The 24,524-nt window shown below is 39.9% G+C and overlaps 1 protein-coding gene across 13 annotated transcripts in view; it reads right to left on the bottom strand.

Moving 5' to 3' along the window:
- The window catches only part of DIS3L2 (DIS3 like 3'-5' exoribonuclease 2), a 374,814-nt gene that overhangs the window by 278,703 nt on the left and 71,587 nt on the right, over positions 1-24,524 (bottom strand). For all 13 annotated transcript variants that reach the window (XM_063645277.1, XM_055290976.2, XM_063645284.1 and 10 more), the window contains one exon: positions 22,715-22,816. In XM_063645277.1, coding sequence (XP_063501347.1) covers positions 22,715-22,816 — 102 coding nt within the window. The remainder of the gene's footprint in view (positions 1-22,714; positions 22,817-24,524) is intronic.

Below are 24,524 nucleotides of genomic sequence, written 5' to 3'. Positions count from 1 at the left end.
TAGAAGAAACAGAACTGGGCCATGGAGCTAATGAGAGGTTATTACAAAGAAAATGGAAATCAATGGTCTTAAATCACTGTAGAAAGCTCCAGGAAAATGAAAACTAAGAAAACAACCAATGAAAACAAGTAGGAAATCAGTGACAACTATGAAAAGAACAACTTTAGTAGAAAGCCGGAGTAGAAAACAAACTGCAGAATCCACATCACTAGTGAGAAACAGACACTGAGTCCAAAAAGTCTGGCTACAAACAAAAGGAAAAGAAACAGGAGCATGAAAGAAAAGTCTGCACAAAACAAGGATGTGTGTGCTTACAGAAATATGTCTATGTCCCTAAATACCATGAGGACACAAATCCAGCCTTAGGCACACAGAAGTGGCACTGTGCCCAATGCAAAGTGCCAAACATAGAAATAACACATATGAGAAACAACCAATACTGAAGATGATAAAACCAACATTCAAAATATCAACAAGGTCACAGGATGAAACGGAAAACCAAAAAGTAAAAGTTAAAGAAATAAATGCAAATTTGTTGGTCTCTTTTAATTCTTTAATTAAAGAATGGATAAAAACCTGTGTCTCAGGTTTTCCCTGTGTCCAGACTGTCTCCCCAGTTCTGGAGGCTCGGAAGTCTAAGATTAAGGCACCAGCATCTGGTGAGGGCTTTCTTGCTGTGTCATGATGTGGACAGAAGGTAGAAGTTGGAAGGCAGAAGGGCAAGAGTAAGAAAACCTACTCCTGCAAGCCCTTTTATTTATAATCCATTCAGTAGGGCTCTACCCTCATGACCTAAACACCTCCCAAAAGACCCCACATCTCCCAATGCTGGTGCATTTGAGATTATGTTTCTAACACATGAATTCTGGGGATACATTCAGACCACAGCAACCTGGTAGTACACAGAATCCATTTGAATAATTTCTTATCTTTTGGCCTAGTAATTCCTCTTTAAGAATTTAAAGAAAACAATCTTAAGAAATAAAAAGTCATATATTTAAAGATGTTCTCCATAATATTAAATTTTAAAAATCATAAAAAATTAAAATGTCCTATAACATAGGGAAGTTATTTAAAATACATAACATCCACTCGAGGAAATATTATGTAGTCATTAAAAGTGACGATTTATTCATTCACTGAATGCATTCCATGTGCCTGAAACAATTACCTGAGATGTACCTGAGATGTTTATGGTAGATAAACATCTCATATACCTGAGATGTTTATGGTACATAAAAAGCTTACAATACTAAACTATGTGTCGATATATACTATGAACACTAAACTATACGTGTGTATATAATATGAAATGCTTGTATACTTGTAGTATACAAGCATTTTTAGAACTATATAGCAAAGACATGAAATGCTAATAGGACAATAGTATTTACATCAGGTAACTAAGCTACTTGAGTTCCTAAACTATATTCAATAACACACTATAACAATAACGATAACAACCTCCTTCAACAACAGCAACAAATATATTTTGGGCATATACAACTCTTTTTTATTATTATTTTTTTTTGAGACAGAGTCTTGCTCTGTCTCCCAGGCTGGAGTGCAGTGGCACATCTGGGCTCACTGCAAGCTGTGCCTCCCAGGTTCACGCCATTCTTCTGTCTCAGCCTCCCGAGTAGCTGGGACTACAGGCACACCCCGCCACGCCTGGCTAATTTTTTGTATTTTTAATAGAGATGGGGTTTCACCATGTTAGCCAGGACGGTCTCGATCTCCTGACCTCGTGATCCACCCTCCTCGGCCTCCCAAAGTGCTGAGATTACAGGCGTGAGCCACCGCGCCTGGCCTACAACTCTTATTAAGTGCCCACAAGATTTTTTTTTAAGAGAGAACTTTTGATGCTCCAGAAGTAACTCATAAAATAACACAGCAAAGGGCCATCAAATTCACAATCTAGGAGATAGAGGGGTTCCATTTTGAAATGTCCAAAATGGTGACTTGCGTGTGAAAAGAAACAGGAGCAACACAGCTGCTGCTCATATAGTGGACTAAATGCCAAAGAAAACAAGTAATTTTAGGGCTTAACTTGTGTATATATTCATAAGACTAATTCCTTTGGGGTCAGAAAAGTTTGGGGACAGTATCTTTTAGTGATCTATATTTTAAAAATCATTTTTATTAAACATGGAGTCACCACATGACCCAGTAACTCCACTCCTAGACAAATACTCAAAAGAAGCGAAAACATGTGCTTATATAAAATCTTGTGCATGAATGTTCACAACAGCATAATAGCCAGAAAGTAGATACAACCCAAATGTTCATCAACTGATGAAAGGATAACAAAATGTGGCATGTCCACACATGGAATGTTATTCTGCCACAAAAAGAAATGAAGTACTGATATATGCTACAACATGGAAGAACCCTGAAAACGTTATGCTAAGTGAAGGAACACAAACACAAAACGACAAATATTGTACAATTCTATTTATATGAAATGTCTAGAATAAGAAAATCCATATAGACAGAAAATAGATTAGTGGTTACCAGCATCTGGGAAGAAGGGGAACAGAGAGTGACTACTGCCTAATGGGCACAGGGATTCTTTTGGGGGTGAATAATATTCTGGAATTAGATGGTGGTGATGGTTGCACAACACTGTAAATATACTAAAACCACAAAACTGTATACTTTAAAATTATTAAAATGGTGAATTTTATGTTATGTGAATTTTATCTCAATTTTTTAAAATTTTAATCACTTTTGGCATAATCTAACCACCTCTTACCAAAGAAAGTGTCTGAATGAAAAGATAATTCCAATTACAAATAACAAATCATTTTGATAATACAGGTGTCTCATTTATTAAAAAAGTTTATCTTTTTGATAAACCTCAAATATAGTCATTTAAAGTTTCAGACTATTTTTCTTTACATTTTCCTCTTCTAGTTCTTTACGCTATCAACTATAGAAAGAGCAGCTATCTTCTTTTTCTTTCTAATCCCACCTGATGCACTAGCATATGATCTTGCAGTAGCATAGGCCAAATGGAAAAACAGTAATACTCAAGTTATGAGGAGGTGCTTTGCACTTTGAAGTGTTTCAAGATACAAAAACTCTGTATATTGAAATAACTTTGCAATATTCTGTAAATTTACTTGTCAAAAAGACTTCAAAACATGCTGAAAACTACTACTAAAAGTGGGTCTCAAATAGAAAGTTGTGACAAACATGTATTAAACATAATGTAACAGGTAATCCCCTTTTAGAAAAAAATGAGTGAAGCTGGAGTCCAGTAAGACAGAAATGACATGATTGTCTGAACTTAATATTAAGATGATCTCCAAGGCTGGGCATGGTGGCTCATGCCTGTAATCCCAGCATTTTAGGAAGCCAAGGCAGGAGGACAGCTTGAACCTAGGGGTTTGAGACGAGCCTGGACAATACAGCAAGACCCCATCCTAAAAATAATAATAATAAAAAATAAAATGATCTCCCCAAAATGGGAAGCAGGTGGGTTACAGAACACTTAGTAGAATAAAAATAACTCAAGATATTCTAAAATCTATCTCTTTTCAATAAACTAATCAGTGGGTTTTTCCAACTATAAGAACAATATATCCTTCAATTGTTAGAGCTAACTAGAGAAGGGGGTGAAGGGGTTAGAATGAGGGATCTAGAGTCTAAAACAAGGCAATCGTTATCATTACTTGAAACCTCTGAAGCCCCAACAAGTTACACTGCACCCATGACTCTCCTCCAGGACCAGCTATAATAATGTCATATATATGTTCCTCCTTTCTCTATAGTGACAAACTAATTTTTATCTTAAGAGCAAAGAAGACCTACTCATCCACATCAATGCTTCTCAAAATGTAATGCTCATACAAATCACTTGGGGATCTCATTAAAATGCAGATTCTCATTCAGTGGGTCTTGGGCCTGAGATTCTTCCATGCTGTTAGTACATGGACCACACTTTGAGTGGCAATAATCCAAATCACCCCAAAAGGAAAACCACACCCAACACCAAGTATGTATTAGAGAGGGCAGGCAGAAGGCCCAAAGCCAATATATCCAGGCTCAACCTCCTCACTTTCAAAAGACACCATGTCTTATCCCAAAGGACCTGAGACTACGATGCTTATAGACTGAAGATAGTGCATCATAATTTCAAGGAAAAGAAATGACCATGCACCAAGTGTTGTGACAGTATCCAGCTCATTTTAGATAGCATTCATCCAAAGAAACTGGGTAATATGGTTTGAATGTGTCCCCTCCAAAATTCAGGTGTCACCAATGTTATGGTATTAAGAAGTGAATGGCCATGCGCAGTGGCTCACGCCTGTAATCCCAGCACTTTGGGAGGCCGAGGCAGGCGGATCACCTGAGGTCAGGAGTTCGAGACCAGCCTGGTCAACATGGTGAAACCCCACCTCTACTAAAAATACAAAAATTAGCTGGGCGTGGTGGCAGGCACCTCTAATCCCAGCTACTCAGGAGGCTGAGGCAAGAGAATTGCTTGAACCCGGGAGGTGGAGGTTGCAGTGAGCCGAGATCGCACCACTACACTCCAGCCTGGGCAACAGAGTGAGACTCTACCTCAAAAAAAAAGTGAGGCCTTTAAAAGGCAATGATATCATGAGGGCTCCTCCCTCATGAATCGGATTTAGGCCCTTATAAAAGAGGCTTCACACAGTGGTAGGCCCACTTGCTGTTCCACCTTCTGCCATGTGAGGACACAGTGTTCCTTCCCTCTGGAGAATGCAGCCTTCACCAGGTAGTTGAACCTGCCAGTGCCTTGATCTTTGACTTCCCAGCCTCCGGAACTATGAGAAAATAAATGTCTATTCTTTATAAATCACCCAGTTTCAGGTATTTTGTTACAGCAGCACAAAACTGAGACCAGTAAGACACTGGGTCTGACTATCTGTGATCTGCCTTTGTCAGTGCCCAGTAAGAAACATCCTCAACACAGCGGACGAGAACTTATCTTTGGTCACCACTCTTCTCAAAATCTCCCCTCTAGCTATATTTTTAAAACTTGTTGGACTTAGAGAAGGTTAGTCTCTCTTTTCCATCAAGCCTTCTCTACTCTTCATATGTTTAACAGTTTTCCATTCAGACTTCATTTCTTCCCAAAATTCCTTTCCAGAAAGCATTCCCTGGCCCTCTGCAAGCTAGCTGGGTATCCCTATTGCACACTCCCATGACACCCAGGATTTTTTCTCTATCACTGCACTTACCACTCTATTATGGCTCCACTAGACTGATTTTCTCAACCTGAGTTCCCAGGAGAATTAAGCCCCCATACACTAAGGCATCCATTACATGTAATAAATAACGACTCTACTCGGCCGGGAGCGGTGGCTCACACCTGTAATCCCAGCATTTTGGGAGGCCAAGGCAGGCGGATCACGAGGTCAGGAGTTCAAGACCAGCCTGAACAACATGGTGAAACCCCGTCTCTACTAACAACAAAAAAATAAAATACAAAAATTCACCGGGTGTGGTGGCACATGCCTATAATCCCAGCTACTCAGGAGGCTGAGGCAGGAGAATCGCTTGAACCCAGGAGGCGGAGGTTGCAGTGAGCCGAGATCATGCCACTGCACTCCAGCCTGGGTGACAGAGTGAGACTCTGTCTCAAAAAAATAAAAAATAAATAATGGCTCTACTTTCCATCTGGAACGGCACTACTTAAGTACCATCCTTGGGAGAAGTGAGCAAGCAGTCAGTCAAGTCATTTTCTGTGGTTTAGATGCCATCAGGACCCTGTCTATTTTATTCCTTACTGTATTCCTAAGATATATAGCACTATGCCTGACTCATAATAGGCTCTCAGTCTAAGTCTGAAGGAGGCATTGCCTAAGTGGATGAGCCCCCTTCCTTGCTGACAGTCTAAATTCTAAACCAGTGGTCCCCAACTTTTTGGCGCCAGGGACCGGTTTCATAGAAGACGATTTTTCCACAAACTGGGGGCATGGTTTTGGGATGACTCACGCACATTACATTTATTGTACACTTTATTTCTATTATTATTACATTGTAATACGTAATGAAATAATTATACAACTCACCATAATGTAGAATCAGACGGAGCCCTGAGCTTGTTTTCCTGCAACTAGACAGTTCCATCTGGGGGTGATGGGAGACAGTGACAGGTCATCAAGCATTTGATTCTCAAAGGGAGCACACAACTTAGGTCTCTCACATGCACAGTTCACAATAGGGTTAGCGTTCCTATGAGAATCTAATGCTGCTGCTGATCTGACAGGAGGCGGAGCTCAGGGAGTGATGTGAGCAATGGGGAGTGGCTGTAAACATAGATGAAGTACTGGTCCATGGTCCGGTGGTTAGGGACCCCTATTCTAAACCATTTATCTCAATCACGCTCATTTTCTATGCTCCAATCTGTTAGAAACTTCCTTGGTTCCTGACTCTGAATTCGCTTCCTATTTGTAGCATTATACTCATCCCCTTGAAATAACCTTTGTCATTTGCCTAAAAGCACTGACCTTTAGCTGACTTGGTACTAGTCTTTACTACTATATCCTGTACCTCTGACAATTTTTCTGGTGACACAAATGGTGCCAGTTTGGCATCTAAAAAGGACTATGTGGAAAACTACTTATCTTTTCTCTGATCGCTGCAAACACGAATTCACGTTACTCATTGCTCAAGAGAATGACAGAAAGGCCTGAAGCATAAGAGTAGAGGCCCCAGGACACTGGATGACAAAGTACATGAGAAGCAGGAACAAGTAGCAGTAAAGAGAGAGAGCCATGCCAGAAAGTTAAGATGGGCAATGTACTCCCTATTCAATTTCCTGTTTCCACAAATATTACTTACACCTTAATCTTCAGGATCCATTTCTAACCTGATTGAAAAGGATCTAAAACTATAGTAAATACATATAGAATTGTTAATAAGCTGTAAGCTCAATATTCATACACATTATTAAAGAGAAAACTCTAAAAAACAAAATACAGAATCCAGTCAACTACCCAAACACCCACAGAGACACAGACTTCTTAATACTTTCTGATTTAAAATCAAAAGACTCAAGAACTACAAGCTTGAATTACTGAGATGGAGTCTAAATAGTGAGACATTTCCCAGCAGAGTTTGCAAGCCCTTTAGGGGTGAGACTAAGGTGTCTGTGTCTAGTCTCACTGGGTTCCTTAGTGGGGCAGGAACAAAGTCCTTCATGAAGTGTGACAATGCCTCTAGATCAGGGGTTGGTAAACTATATAACTCACAGGCCAAATCCACTTGTTTTTGTAAATAAAGTTTTATTGAAACTTAGCTGTGGTTATTCACTTAAATAATGTCTGTGGCTGTGTGGTTATTCATTTACATAATGTCTGTGGCTGCTTTCCTGCTACAATGGCAGAGTTGAGTAGTTGTGACAGAACTGTATGGCCTACAGAGCTTAAAATATTTACTATCTGGCCCTTTACAGAAGAAGCTTGCCAACTCCTGTTTTAGAAAGGTTCCTATGCTCTCAAAAATCACCACAGGGAGATCCCTTCTTATGGCCAATTGTCCCCAGTGCATTTGCTCCTAAAACCTGATCTGGCTTCCTCTGGGGCCTATTTTGAAATGTTTCTCCCTCCGCTGTGTGCTGCACGGTCAGTTCCCGTCTTACTAGCCATTCTCAACTTCTTCCAGCTTTACATCTAGTTCATTCTCAGTGCTGTTCTCAAATTCTAACTTTTGATCTGTGCTGTGATTTCCCTAATTAAATGGTAAGTAATTTGGTATAGATCAGAAATTTTTCACAAACATACACTACTTAAGCGAAAAATCTCCATCTCAAGCCCTGCCTCTAAGAAATCTGGCTTAGGATATCATATTTAAGTCAAGTTTCTCTCATATCAAAACAAAAAACATCTCTGTGCCTCTTATTCTTAAATCACTACCCTTTCTCTGTGTCCTTCATGCACTCCTTCACTCACTGTGGTTTGGTTTCTGCCTTCTCTACCCCCATTAAAAATGTTCTGATCAATGTCACAGATGGCTCCACGTTAGTCAAAGCTAATTTCTCAGGAGAGCTTCTCACTGGGCCTATAAGCAACAGGGCACTTTCTTCTCGTTCCAAGTCTCATCAACTTGGTTTCTGGCACATCATTCCCTGCTGCTGTTCCTCCTTCCTTGCTGGCCACCACTCCTCAGCATCCTTTCCTGGATCCTCTTCTTCTGCATACCCATTAAGTTTTGGTATTCCTCAGGCTCTATCCTCAAAGGTCTTCTTTTATCTCTCCATAAAATGTCCATTTATTCAAGTGCAATTGAGGTCACCCAAATCTCTACCTCTAGCCAAGCTCTGACTTCTGAACTCTAAATCCTAATATCTAAATGCCTTCTAGCTTTATATACCTATATGTCCCTAGGCATCTCAAACTCAACATGTCGAAACAAGTTTATCATCCTACCCTAACTTCTGTCCTTGCCCCCACTTCCTAAATTCCATCTTGGCAAAGGGTGCCACCATCCCCTCAATTACCTGAGCCTAACATGTAGGAGTCACCCCAGCTTCTTCCTATATCCAATCACCATGTTCTAGCTTATTAAACAGTCTTAAATTCATCTTCTCCTTGTGTTCCACATGGGCACTGTGACTTCATCTCTCACTGGGACTCTCAATACATAATTTTCTTTTCAGTCTCCCACCAATTTTGCCCCTTTGCTTTAAGTCCTTCACACCTTGCCACCACAACGATATTTAATATACAATGTGACTATGTCACCTTCCTCAAAATCATTCAGTGACTCCCCAGTGACTACATAACAACTGAACTCTCTTACACAGTTAGACCTTTCACAATGTGACACCACCACCACCACCCCTACCTCTCCATCTGCCAGCCTGGCCTCATCTCTTGCCACTTTATATCCCTAGCTTGCATTTTAAGCTCAAAAATAAAATAATATCTGTAGTTTTCCAAATCTACCATATTTTCAGAAGTCTCCAATGCCTTTGTACATAATACTGCCTAAATTCATAAGACAGTTATGTATGTGCACTAAATCATTACTAGTTTCTATAAGACATAAGAGAAATCTATTGAAATTTTAATAAAAAATGAGAATTTGAACAATAGCAGTAGCAAGCAGCAATATCACAATACTACTATGAATGATAAACTCTTTATGGTTTATAAATATTACCAAGTAAATGTCAGTACATTTCCTTAAAATATAACTTCCTTGCCTTTCACTTACAAAAACTGTACTACTACACCATTAACATAATTCCAAAATCAACAAATTTACTTGTTATCATACCCTGTACTTTAAAGCAATAATTACATGACTGAGGGTGATCTTATAGACAGGCCATCTAGAACATTTTCAGGTTCCTTCTGAATTCTACTTTCAATAGTGGGGATATATTTGTAGTAAGCAATACTGAAGCTTTTGCCATGACCAGTGCCATACTCTTTTCAGATGGCTAGTCAGGAATGCAACACATAATGAATCTAATTAGTCCAGCGTGAGAGTCATTAACACAGTTTACCAGATACATCCTGTTATATCCCTACTTGCAGACATTTGGTAGGATTGCACTTCCTGGTCCTCTTGTGGTTGGGTGATGTCAGGTGACTCATTCTTGCCAATGAGCTATGAGCAGAAGTGACTCCATCACTTCTGGACAGAGGCATTTTAAATGTGGCCCTCCTTGGCTCTGTTTCCTTCTGCCACAGAGAAAGGGAGCACTTCTGATAGTCTATGTTCCATCCATCCTGGGCTCTGGAGTAAAGATAATGCAAAGCAAAGCCCCTAGATGATCTTGATGGGCAGTGAGCATGAGTAAGAAACAAACCACATCATTCCAGAATATAACCTTGCCTATCACACAGTTGTTCAGCAATGCAGATGACTCAAAGAAACACATACTAAAACACCAACACTTTATGTGAATATTTTGTCTTCTGTCAGTAAATGTGGTACACTCAAGAGCTAGAAAAAGTAAATCTGAATTATGTGTTGTGGCTAAACCATGTTCTTGGTCCTCATTTCTAAGACTAATAGTAGTAATACCTGACATCTCTCAAGCACTTAGAATGTGCCATCACTGCCGTAAGTATTTATCTACATTAACTCTTTCGTTACAATGAACGTGGTTTTCACCAAAACATCTCCATGGGTTAAGGAGAAATAAATTAGTTTTCTAGAAAATAACTCTGAAATATTAATTGGGAGTTTCCAGCATAAATAAGCTACTCTATCCTTAAACAATACATTCCTTATTTCAGACATTTCAACTTGAATTACAGAGATCTGAGGGCATGTTTAAAGCAGGCAAGAACCTGAAGTATTTGATCCAGAGCTGGCAGTAATGAAGAAAAAAAGATGACTGTTAAAAATGGGCTGTGTATACAACAATCTTGGGAAAATCTGATCATGTTAGTGGATATACCTTACCTACCATACTACTCTTGATGGAGGCTCCGAAGATCTTGCCCTCCCATCACTGAGTACCTTCCAAGTCTTTTTTAGGCCTGCCATGCAGGCCAAGAAACCAAACAGTTCTAAGAAATTCTAATTCCACTGGAATTGAGAACAATCCAAAATGATAGCGGTTATATAAGAGATTGAATTAAATATAATCTAGTATGATGGGTGCATACTTAAAGAAGAACTTGGAACACAAGACTTTAAAACAATCACTTGAAGGAAAAGTTAGTTGTTAAAGGAAACACTTTACTGTACTAGACCAATTTCATGTGACCATAAGGTCTGAAACAACCATTAAAAATTAGGGATTAAATGTGTACTTTGATTTCTGCATTTGTTTAATTTAGAACAAGAGTAGTCTCTCCTATCAACACTTCCTTTATTCTTTCAAACTCAAGTTATTTCTTTCTTTCAGTGCCAATCTCTTCTGAAACACTCACCTATACATCTATTATTCCCTTGCTGAACGCTACTTCCTTAAATCATGTATAGACTTTGCTCTGCTGTAAGTTAAGTGAAATAATCCTGTCTTGAGAGAAATTTAGACTTGCCAACAAAGTACTTGACTGATTTATTCCCACTTTATTCTCTCAGTACCCTGCAGATGCTGCACAAATACATGTGGGAGAAATAAACGAGTCCCTAGCATAACAGGTTTCCAACAGGTATCAATGTATCAAGCAGATTCCTGCCTGTCTTACTATATTTTTAACAAAGTTTCAATGAGTAAAAGTTTCACTTGAAATCCATCTCTTTTGCTAGTTAGGTTCCGTATCACATTGTTTTGCCGATTGAATGTAATTTTAATATGCTCTGTCAGCCTCTTTTACTCTTATTTTCTCTGAGCCAATCACTATGGCTGCATCAACTAAGACACCACAGCTGAATTCTGGGCTCCCAAGACTCCTTTGGTACAACCAAAAAAAGTCTCAGAATTCTGGCTCTCAAGGCTGGTCCTCTGCTTTGGTTTTTGCTCCCAGTATGGCTCTAGTCAATTCTCCTAGCTTGAGGATCAAATCCTATCCTTGACTCCTAGCTCAGTGGCTGCTTCTACCACTCTGCTTATAACAAAACAGTCCCACATTTCTGAACTTTGCACCCTGTCCCAAAGCCCCAGTAGGACCCACTTCCTCCTGTATGACAACTGCCTACCCACCTTTTGAATACCTGTGCATCCAAATACTATGAATTTGGGATCTGCTGCCATTGAGTCAGGAATGGCATCTAGGTCTGTAACCCCTTTGACTCTTTGTCTTGGACAGCAAGCTGCAACTCTGATGTGACTTTTATTGTTGGGTCAGCTCCACTGTCTAGGGCAGGTATCTGTTAAGGTTCTCCCTCATTCACAACACCTGTCTCCATAATGTCCTATTATACCTCTCCAGTCCTAAGATACAACCACTAGAATTCTAATTAATATTTTCTGAATTGTTTATTTTCTGAGACTAACACTAAGCTTTTAGTTATGTCAACTGATAGTCATCTTCTTTATCCATGATGGCAACTTAAGATATTACCTATTACCTAATGCTAAAGCATATATTTTTATTTTCTAAATGTGTGCTAATTATTATGACACTGACAATATCTGCCTACAGATCAAATTACTCTCTCCTTGATACCTCTGGAATAACAAATAACAGTGTGATCATGAAGCCAGGAGATATAAATCTGAATCCCACTCTGTTACTCCTTAGTTATATGTTCCCTAAATAAGATGTTTAAACCAAGCCACAGTTTTCTCATTCACAAAATTGGGATAGAGACAACAGCATACAAAAGAATAGTACAAGGCACTAAATACAGTACCTGGTACACAGTAAACACCAGTAAGTTAGCAGTTGTTATTAGCACCCACAGGGTTTATATATGCATATTTGTAATTTACTGTATTGGGGTATTAAGAGAAGGAAAATAATAGAATAAACTCATTACGGTTAACCAAAAGATGAAAGACAAGTATGGGCTATGGTTATGGGAGGTGAACTTGATGAAAAAAAGGGAAAGAGAATGGAAGAAGCAGGGTGAAGATCAAATAAATGGCAAACAAGAGTTTACTGAGATGGCAGCAATGTTTGAAGAGTCTCTCTAAAAGGGTGCCATGGTCCCCCTTTCAGCTTCCCTTGAGAGCAGGATCCTCAGAAGAGTTAGGAGCCCCCTACTTCTTCCAGTGTCTGGGAGAGTTAGTAGAGGGGCTGCTGTACTCAGCCAATAGTATAGCAGGAAGAGAAAGCTTTGATCCATACATGCCTCCCTGAAACCTAAAATTTTCACAATCCTCTCTTGCCAAATCATTCTCATCTTGAAATAAAACAAATCCTCTCTCTTTCTCTATTCCCATCCTTTAAACCTTAGCTCTAATGTAACCTCTAAGAAGTCTTCACCAATTCTTTCAAATAGAGTTTGTTTCTCCCATAACAATGTGGTATTTCTGTTTCCATCCTGCAAACCGTACCACGATTGTTTCCATTCTCTTCCCAAACAGCCTATGAACTCCTTAAGGGCAAAGCCTGTGACCTATTCTAGTTTGTATCTCTAGGATCTAGCACACGGCAGGATGAATGGTAGATGAGAAGCCACTGGGTACCTTGAACTGCTCCAGGCACAACTGTCAGGATCAATACTTCCTAACCATTTGCGGACATGATCTCCACTTTGAAAATCTGAGGGAAAGGATATTAAGCTGAAAGTCAAGAGATCTGGATTCTATCCCTGGTTCTGCCAAAAACTCTCAGTCCTCAAACCAGTCACTTACTCTCACAGTACCTTAATATTCCAATTGACAAAGGAAGAAACTATCATTTGCCCCTCAACTATCTTTCATTAGATGTCTGTAATAAAAAGTATCAGGAGACAGTAAAAATGTGGAAGAATCTGAACTCCAAAGAGTTATATAATAGTAAATTATTTTTCATTATTGCCTCACAGCTTGATACTCATACAGCTATCTATTTTGCCAAAAATCATGCTGTGAAATAAATTGACTATTTACTACTATAACGAAAAGAACTGTTGTTTTTCCTAAAACCCCAAAAGCCCTGTAGTTTACATACCCAAGAGGAGTGAGCACAACAAGCAGAAAGAAGCAAAGATGAATAATCCAATTAATCCACATTGGCTCACGCTAGTGACTACAGATTCCTTTGATAACAATATGCTTTTGTACTAACAAACCTGTAAGACAATTGGCTAGTATGTTTGGAGATGTTTATATTCTAGACATCAGGGATTCTTGATGACAGTCCGAATATTCTCTTCTCCCTACTTTGACCCTGTCACCAACAACTATCACAGGTGGGCTAAGGACAACAAAACTCCCCCACTTCAGAATGAGAAGCTGTGAAATATTCTAACTAATGAGGCTTGAGAGACGTACCTAATGGGGCTGACTTTAATACAAAAAGCAATTGTCAGGCAGCCACTGTGAAGACTCTCAGGAGCTCCACAGAAACAAAATAATAAGGAACCCGGGGCTACCCTCTACATTTCAAATCTTCTGAAAGCTTCAGAGGCAGCCAGCAGCCCCTCTGTATGAGCTAGTTAAACAGATAACAGTTTGTAGAAGTAGGTAGCACTAAGCTAATTTTATGACCTAGAAATTCATAAAATTAGGCCTCTAGGGAAAAGCACAACTTTGTTGTATTGAGTTTTAAAACTCAATTTTGTCCAAGAAAAAAAGGCACCAAGGCAGAAACAAGAATGCTCAAGTCCCAAAGCTTTCCTCCAGACCTCAACAACAACAAACACTTTAACCCTCAACCTACCCCCAAGCTTTGGTCAACAATCTACCCCATCATCTTAGACTTCCTGCCTGAAGCAAGAGCACTTCTAAGAGCATAGGAAAGGCTGTGCTGACTGTCTTATCAATAAAGGGGGTGAGAAACAAGGAAAACAATGCAACAGACTTACTTATTCATATGTTTGCTTATTTTGGCCATCTCTTGCCTGGGTCCAAGGGCAGAAAGGATGCCAGGTTACTTGGCCTTGCTCTTTTAAGCAATCTCATCCACTTTTGTAGAGCTCCACTGGTGCTCTACTGTATGCTTTCCATGCCTACTGTACAACCAGTCAGCACCTATACCTGCCCTGGTCTGCTCTAGACCCACCCAACTTGCTAACCATTCTTCTGCTTCTCCCTTTTCTACCACTCTCATGTCTTAGGTTAAAAGATGCCACCATCCTTCTGTTCTTTCTTTGGCTCTTCTTCATTACAATGCTGCCTCTTTACTCCCTCAATGACCTCTAGGAATGTTTCCTTTGGTTTGACCTGGCCCTAATACACTTCTCTTATCTTCTTGGACCTGGTCAACACTGTGCTAGATTCAAGAAAACACAAAGTGACCTAAATCAACCTATATACCTAGAATATGAAGCCAGCCCTTAGCTATGCTTTCAAGGAATCCAGGGAGGACACTATATCAACAACTGGCAGCAACTGGGGATGAAGCTAGGAGGTGGATCTGAACTAGGAAAGTTCACTGTAATTAAAAAAGAAAAAAGAGGATTCCCAGACAAAATGGCCAAATAGGAACAGTTTCTGCCTGCAGCTCCCAGTGAGACCAACGCAGAAGGCGGGTGATTTCTGCATTTCCAACTGAGGTACCTGGTTCATCTCACTGGGACTGGTTAGCCAGTGGGTGCAGCCCACGGAGCGCAAGCTAAAGCAGGGTGGGGCGTTACCTCACCCAGGAAGTGCAAGGGGTCAGGGAACTCCCTCCCCTAGCCAAGGGAAGCCGTGAGGGACTGTGCTGTGAGGAACAGTGCACTCTGGCCCAGATATTATGCTTTTCCCATGGTCTTCACAACCCTCAGACCAGGAGATTCCCTCGGGTGCCTATACCACAAGGGCCCTGGGTTTCAAGTACAAAACTGGGCAGCCATTTAGGCAGACACCAAGCTAGCTGCAGGAGTTTTTTTCGTACCCCAATGACTCCTGGTATACCAGTGAGAGAGAACCATTCACCCCCCTGGAAAAGGGGCTGAAGCCAGAGAGCCAAGTGGTCTAGCTCAGCAGATCCCACCCTCATGGAGCCCAGCAAGCTAAGATCCACTGGCTTGAAATTCTCACTGCGAGCATAGCAGTCTGAAGTCGACCTGGGACACTTGAGCTTGGTGGGGAGGGGCGTCCGCCATTACTGAGGCTTGAGTAGGCGGGTTTTCCCCTCACAGTGTAAACAAAGCCACCAGGAAGTTCGAGCTGGGTGGAGCCCACTGCAGCACCGCAAAGCCCCTGTAGCCAGACTACCTCTCTAGAGTCCTCCTCTCTGGATAGGGCATCTCTGAAAGAAAGGCAGAAGCCCCAGTCAGGGGCTTATAGGTAAAACTGCCATCTCCCTGGGACAGTGCACCTGGGGGAAGGGGCGAGTGTGGGCGCAGCTTCAGCAGACTTAAACATTCCTGCCTGCCGGCTCTGAAGACAGCAGCAGATCTCCCAGCACAGCGCTCTAGCTCTGCTAAGGGACAGATTGCCTCCTCAGATTGCCTCCTCAAGTGGGTCCCTGACCCCTGTGCCTCCTGACGGGCAGGGGTCAACAGACACCTCATACAGGAGAGCTCCAGCTGGCATCTGGCGGGTGCCCCTCTGGGATGAAGCTTCCAGGGGAAGGAGGAGGCAGCAATCTTTGCTGTTCTGCAGCCTCCACTGATGATACCCAAGCAAACAGGGTCAGGAGTGGACCTCCAGCAAACTCCAGCAGACCTGCAGAAGAGGGGCCTGACTGTTAGAAGAAGAACTAACAAACAGAAACCAATAGTATCAACATCAAAAAAAGGACCACCACACAAAAACTCCATCCGAAGGTCACCAACAGGAAAGACCAAAGGTAAATAAATCCACAAAGATGAGGAAAAACTAGTACAAAAAGGCTGAAAATTCCAAATAGCAGAATGCCTCTTCTCTCCAAAGGATCACAACTCCTTGCCAGCAAGAGAACAAAACTGGACAGAGAATGAGTTTGACAAACTGACAGAAGTAGGCTTCAGAAAGTGGGTAATAACAAACTCCTCCGAGCTAAAGGAGCATGTTCTAACTCAATGCAAGAAAGATAAGAACATTGATAAAAGGGTAGAGGAATTGCTCACTAGAATAACCAGTTTAGAGAAGAACATAAATGACTTGATGGAGCTAAAAAACACAGCACGAGAACTTCGTGAAGCATCTACAAGTATCATTAGATGAATTGATCAAGTAGAAGAAAGGATATCAGAGACTGAAGATCAGCCTAATAAAATAAAGTGTGAAGACAAGATTAGAGAAAAAAGAATGAAAAGGAACTAACAAAGCCTCCAAGAAATATGGGACTATGTGAAAAGACCAAACCTACGTTTGATTGGTGTACCTGAAAGTGACAGGGAGAATGGAGCCAAGTTGGAAAACACACTTCAGGATACGATCCAGAACTTCCCCAACCTAGCAAGACAGGCCAACATTCAAATTCAGGAAATACAGAGAACATTATAAAGATACTCCTCGAGAAAGGCAATCCCAAGACACATATTGTCAGAAATGAAGGAAAAGTTGAAATGAAGGACAAAGGTTGAAATGAAGGAAAAAACGTTAAGGGCAGCCAGAGAGAAAGGTCGGGTTACCCACAAAAGGAAGCCCATCAGACTAACAGTGGATCTCTCTGCAGAAACCCTACAAGCCAGAAGAGAATGAGGGCCACTACTCAACATTCTTTAAGAAAAGAATTTTCAACCCAGAATTCATATCCAGCCAAACAAAGCTTCATAAGTGAAGGAGAAATAAAATCCTTTACAGACATGCAAATCCTGAGGGATTCTGTCACCACCAGGCTTGCCTTACAAGAGCTCCTGAAGGAAGCACTAAATATGGAAAGGAAAAACTGGTACCAGCCACTGCAAAAAAACAAACCAAAATGTAAAGATCATTGACACTATGAAGAAACTGCATCAACTAATGGGCAAAATGACCAGCTAGCATCGTAATGACAGGATCAAATTCACACAAAACAATATTAAACTTAAATGTAAATGGGCTAACTCCCCCAATTAAAAAGCACAGACTGGCAAATTGGATAAACAGTCAAGACCCATCGGTGTGCTGTATTTAGGAGAGCCATCTCACGTGCAGAGACACGCATAGGCTCAATATAAAGGGATGGAGGAATATTTACCAAGCAAATGGAAAGCAAAAAAAGCAGGGGTTGCAATCCTAGTCTCTGATAAAACAGACTTTAAACCAAAAAAGATCAAAAAAGACAAAGAAGGGCATTACATAATGGCAAAAGGATCAACGCAAAAAGAAGAGCTAACTATCCTAAATATACATGCACCCAATACAGGAGCACCCAGATTCATAAAGCAAGTTCTTAGAGACCTACAAAGAGACTTAGGCTCCCACACAATAATAGTGGGAGACTTTAACACCCCACTGTCAATAACAGACAGATCAACAAGACAAAAAATTAACAAGGATATTCAGGGCTTGAACTCAGCTCTGGATCAAGAGGATCTAATAGTCATTTACAGAACTCTCCACCCCAAATCAACAAAATATACATTTCTTCTCAGTACCACATCACATTTATTCTAAAACTGACCACATAATTGGAAGTAAAACACTTCTCAGCAAATGCAAAACAATGGAAATCTTAACAAACAGTCTCTCAGACCACAGTACAATCAAATTAGAATTCAGGATTAATAAACTCACTCAAAACCGCACAACTACATGGAAACTGAACAAACTGCTCCTGAATGACTACTGGGTAAATAATGAAATTAAGGCAGAAATAAATAAGTTCTTTGAAACCAATGAGAACAAAGACACAATATACCAGAATCTCTGGGATACAGCTAAAGCAGTCTTTAGAAGGAAATTTATAGTACTAAATGCCCACAGGAGAAAGCGGGAAAAATTTAAAATCGACACCCTAACATCACAATTAAATGAACTAGAGAAGCAAGAGTAAACAAATTCAAAAGTTAGCAGAAGACAAGAAATAACTAAGGTCGGAGCAGAACTGAAGGAGATAGAGACATGAAAAACCATTAGAAAAAATCAATGAGTCCAGGAGCTGGTTTTTTGAAAAGATTAACAAAATAGATAGACCAGTAGACAGCCTAATAAAGAAGAAAAGAGAGAAGAATCAAATAGACACATTAAAAAATGATAAAGGGGAGATCACCACTGATCCCACAGAAATACAAACTACCATCAGAGAATACTATAAACACCTCTACACAAATAAACTAGAAAATCTAGAAGAAATGAATAAATTCTTCCCAAACACCCTCCCCAGACTAAACCAGGAAGAAGTCAAATCCCTGAATAGACCAATAACAAGTTCTGAAATTGAGCCAGTAATTAATAGCCTACCAACCAAAAAAAGCCCAGGACCAGATGGATTCACAGCTGAATTCTACCAGAGGTACAACGAGGAGCTGGTATCATTCCTTCTGAAAGTATTCCATACAATAGAAAAAGAGAGACTCCTCCCTAACTCATTTTATGAGGCCAGCATCATCCTGATACCAAAACCTGGCAGAGACACAACAAAAAAAGAAAATTTCAGGCCAACATCCCTGATGAACATCAATGCGAAAATCCTCAATAAAATGCTAGCAAACCGAATCCAGCAGCACATCAAAAAGCTTATCCACCACGATCAAGTTGGCTTCATCCCTGGGATGCAAGGCTGGTTCAATATATGCAAATCAATAAATGTAATCCATCACATAAACAGAACCAGTGACAAAAACCACATGATTATCTCAATAGATGCAGAAAAGGCCTTTGACAAAATTCAACGCCCCTTCATGCTAAAAACACTCAATAAACTAGGTATTGGAACATATCTCAAAATAGTAAGAGCTATTTATGACAAACCCACAGCCAATATCATACTGAATAGGCAAAAGCTGGAAGCATTTCCTTTGAAAACCGGCACAAGACAAGGATGCCCTCTCTCAGCACTCCTATTCTACATAGTACTGGAAGTTCTGGCCAGGGCAATCAGGCAAGTGAAAGAAAGAAAGGGTATTCAAACAGGAAGAGAGGAAGTCAAATCATCTCTGTTTGCAGATGACATGATTGTATATTTAGAAAACCCCAATGTCTCAGCCCAAAATCTCCTTAAGTTGATAAGCAACTTCAGCAAAGTCTCAGAATACAAAATTAATGTGCAAAAATCACAAGCATTCTTACACACCAATAACGGAGCACCAAATCATGAGCAAACTCCCATTCACGATTGCTACAAGGAGAATAAAGTACCTAGGAATACAACTTACAAGGGATCTGAAGGACCTCTTCAAGGAGAACTACAAACGACTGCTCAAGGAAAGAGAGGACACAAATGGAAAAATATTCCATGCTCATGGACAGGAAGAATCAATACTGTGAAAATGGCCATAGTGCCCAAAGTAATTTACAGATTCAATGCTATTCCCATCAAGCTACCATTGACTTTCTTCACAGAATTAGAAAAAACTACTTTAAATTTCATATGGAACCAAAAAAGAGCCCGTATAGCCAAGACAATCCTAAGCAAAAACAATAAAGCTGGAGGCATCATGCTTCCTGACTTCAAACTATACTACAAGGCTACAGTAACAAAAACAGCATGCTACTGGAACCAAAACAGATACATAGACCAATAGGAAAGAATACAGGCCTCAGAAATAACACTACACATCTACAACCATCTGATCTTTCACAAACCTGACAAAAACAAGCAATGGGGAAAGGATTCCCTATTTAATAAATGGTACTGGGAAAACCAGCTAGCCATATGTAGAAAACTAAAACTGGACCCCTTATACAAAAATTAACTCAAGATGGATTAAAGGTTTATATGTAAGACCTAAAACCATAAAAACCCTAGAAGAAAACCTAGGCAATACCATTCAAGACATAGGATGGGCAAAGACTGTATGACTAAAACACAAAAAGCAATTGCAACAAAAGCCAAAATTGACAAATGGGATCTAATTAAACTAAGGAGCTTCTGCACAGCAAAAGAAACTATCATCAGAGTGAACAGGCAACCTACAGAATGGGAAAAAATTTTTGCAATCTATCCATCTGACAAAGGGCTAATATCCAGAATCTACAAGGAACTTAAACAAATTTACAAGAAAAAAAAACCATCAAAAAGTGGGCAAAGGATATGAACAGACACTTTTCAAAAGAAGACATTTATGTGGCCAACAGACATATAAAAAAAGGTCATCATCACTGGTCATTAGAGAAATGCAAATCAAAACCACAATGAGATACCATCTCACACCAGTTAGAATGGCGATCACTAAAAAGTCAGGAAACGACTGATTTTTTAGTGAGAGGATGTGGAGAAATAGAAATGCTTTTACACTGTTGGCAGAAGTGTAAATTAGTTCAACTATTGTAGAAGACACTGTGGTGACTCTTCAAGGATCTAGAACTAGAAATACCATTTGACCCAGCAATCCCACTACTATGTATATACCCAAAGGATTATAAATCATTCTACTATAAAGACACATGCACACATATGTTTATTGTAGCACTATTCATAATAGCAAAGACTTGGAACCAACTCAAATGCCTATCAATGTTAGACTGGATAAAGAAAATGTGGCACATATACACCATGGAACACTATGCAGCCATAAAAAAGAATGAGTTTATGTCCTTTGCAGGGACATGGATGAAGCTGGAAACCATCATTCTCAGCAAACTAACACAGGAACAGAAAACCAAACACCACATGTTCTCACTCATAAGTGGGAGTTGAACAATGAGAACATATGGGCACAGTAAAGGGAACATCACACACAATGGGGCCTGTCGGGGAGTGGGGGCAAGGGGAGGAATTGCATTAGGAGAAATACCTAATGTAGATGATGGGTTAATGGATGCAGCAAACCACCATGGCACATGTATACCTGTGTAACAAACCTGCTCATTCTGCACATGTATCCCAGAACTTACAGTACAATAAAAAAAAAAAAAAAAGAAAAAGAAAAAAACCCTGCACTTCACAGAACTAATTAAAATTACACTTAAATTTGTATAAGTGTGATCAGTATCTGTCTTTTCCTACCTGCACTCCCCATTAAACTATAGGCTCCATGAGGGCAAGAACTATGTCAATCCTAATCATTACTGAATTCCCTACACCCTATGAATACCTAGCATACAGCTATAACTCAATTACTTCAGCTATATCAGATTAAAAAGAATGTATGCCTCAACAAAGCTCTGAGATAAAATGGGACTCCTCACATCACACCTTTTCTGGAAAAGCTAATAAGAACATTTCTTGAGCTCCTGCCATTCTAAGATTTTTAGGCACTATTCTAAAATTTTTACATGTATTCTCATTTAATTTTCATGACAAACCTATGAAGTAGGTACCATGATTATTCCCATTTTACAAATGAGACATTTGCAGCAAAAAGGTTGTACAATTCACTCAAAGTTATAGAGATGAACGGCAGAGATGAGATTCAAATCTAAGTAGCCTAGCCTAAAAGCCCATACTTTAGTCACTACTCTATAACACGTATTATTGAAGACACCAAATTCTTCAAATAAATAAAACAAAAAAGCCAAATAAAACAAATGATATGAAGACAAATTCAGACTTAGATACATAAGTCTCCAATCCTACATGACAATTCAAAGATATTGTCACCACACATCATTCCAATGCCTGATCCTTACTTTTATTTAAAACCATCAAAACTAAAACCATATCTTCCTTTCCAATTAACAGACGTAGATGGAGACTGAAACCCAAAATACTCTCATATTAAAAACATTTTCTTTTGCCACTAAATCCCTGATTTATAAAAACACAGACAAACTATTTTTATCTGTCAAGGCACCCAACCACCAAACTACGCCAACAGAACTCCGTATGTATTGCCTGGGTTTTCCACTGGAGGCAGCAGAAATGTGTGGGGACTGCCACCGTCTCCATGGCTTTGTCTTTCTAGTTCTCCCTGCATAGGATGTAGGAAAATAATACATACCAAGTTTGAATGGGCCCTCAGTATGTATTCAAAAGAATATCAAATACCAGTGCAAGGCATGTAACAGGGAGGATGGATCACTAGAGAGGGAGCAAGGAGAACAACTCAGTTAATTAGCAATCTGCCCAGCAGATGCTTCTAAGTTCCAAGCATTCAGTAGCATGCTTCCAAGATTACACCCCATCTTACCACAGCGCCTGAGGGGTCTGTGACTCCTCCAGGTTATGATGCCTTGTTGGTGCACCATGGAATGTGAAAGGCCCTAAGAAATCTGTAATTAGAAAGGGAAAATTTAACTCACCTTCCACTGCTCCTCGGGAAGCAGTTTCACGACCACCAGATCCCCATTTAAGGCTCTATTACGAGCAACAACCCCATCAATAAAAATGTCTCGATCACCATCCTAGGTTGGAAAAAGAAATAAAACAATAGTGAGCTTAAAAACACATAAAGCAAAAAACAGATTGCCTGCTTTCATAACTGAAATAGAAAACAGCAAGTTATTCTTAGGTTATCCTTTTTTGTATTAAATAAAGCATGCTGATACCTTTTTAATACTAAATGAATTTTTTACATATCAAGAAAGTATAAAAATAGAAGGTATGCAAGAGAACAGAAGAGGAACAACATATAATCTCCCCCAAGAAAACAAACTGAGGGCAGGAGTAGCAATGGCTCTAAGATTTGGACTCTCTAGGAGGAAACCAGCAAATTCATAATGCCCCCCAAGAAAGTGGCAGAGAGAATAAATTGTGGTTGTTTTTATGGAGACCTAAGTAGAGGGCAAAGAAGAGAAGGAAAGAGATATAACATGAGATTCATCACATGATCTTCACACTCTTCCGACCTTGCTGACTTAGGACCACCGTGAACTCCAGACAATGAACACAAGATACAGACACTTTCATCCTCACTCACTCACTCAGAAACAACCCACTTTAAATAATGTGGCTCCCCAGTGAACTCCCCAGGTGTCAACTTCTTGGCTTAAATAGGTGCCAGAGTCTTCTTAGTAAGCCAAATTACTTTGTAATTTTAAATAAACAAGATAGCTAAGGAAATGGAGGCCTTCACCAGCAGTCAGGGTTCCTGAGAAAATGAAATATTTTCAAAATGTTTCACCAACAAACATGTACTCTTATCCTTCTATTCTCTACAAGTTTATACGATGTGCTCTTTTTCAGAGAATAAGAAAGAAGTAAAATATTTTTTCTTACAGGAGGTGACAGCAAGAGTCTGGAAAATCACCACTCAAATTTTTCTAATAGGGACACTTGACATAGATAAGATTGAACGTAACACTCAATGGACTGAAGGTGATTACTATGAAATTTTGGTTAAAGTTAAAATTAACATCCCAAAATCACCAAATCAAAAAAATGGGGGGAGGGGGGGACAGATTTTAGTCACTCAGCATTTTTTACAGCTTCCACTTACAAACCATTAGAGATCTTCTAGAATAATTTTTCTGCTCAATTTCCAGTTTAGCTATGGGTTGACAGCTGTGGCCTGCACACTCTGCCAAAACTGACCCCACCCTAGTCCCTGAGGAAAAGCTACTGTGTTAGCCACAAAACATGACTGTAGTTGACCTCTTGACAAGCTTCTCAGATCTGGAAGAGACAGCCAGTAAACAGAGAGAGAACAACTGAAATAAGGCACATCACCATCTATTGCTGCCTTTTGCAATTCAAAAAGCAATAGGATCTCTCAGACCTCCTTGGAATGAAAAGTGGGCCGTTTGGAGGTCACCCTAACCCATACTCATGTGTCAAACATATGCAATGAAATGCCTCTATTATAAGCAGCTACAACCACCCTTTGGCAGCACAGAGATTTCAGATTGATGGGATGATAGTACTGTCACCTTACAATCCCAAGAAACCAAGGAAAGCAGGGTTGAGTTGAACCTCAGACAACACAAAAATCTATAGCTACTGCATCATACTCAGCTCTTCCTTGATTCATTCAGAAGACTGATCTGTCGCTGAATCTCTTACTTTAAAGACATTAAGCTTGGGAACTGCTCAATATTAAAAGTTTGAGTCGTCTCTTTTAACCATTTTTTTATGCCAAAGATTTCAGCTCTTTGTTTGAATGCCAGAAGTCTT

The sequence above is a fragment of the Symphalangus syndactylus genome, chromosome 8 (genome assembly GCF_028878055.3).
Source record: "Symphalangus syndactylus isolate Jambi chromosome 8, NHGRI_mSymSyn1-v2.1_pri, whole genome shotgun sequence".
In the NCBI taxonomy this organism is placed as follows: domain Eukaryota; kingdom Metazoa; phylum Chordata; class Mammalia; order Primates; family Hylobatidae; genus Symphalangus; species Symphalangus syndactylus.
Note: the sequence above shows the minus strand (reverse complement) of the source record. Positions and strands in the feature narration are given on the sequence as shown.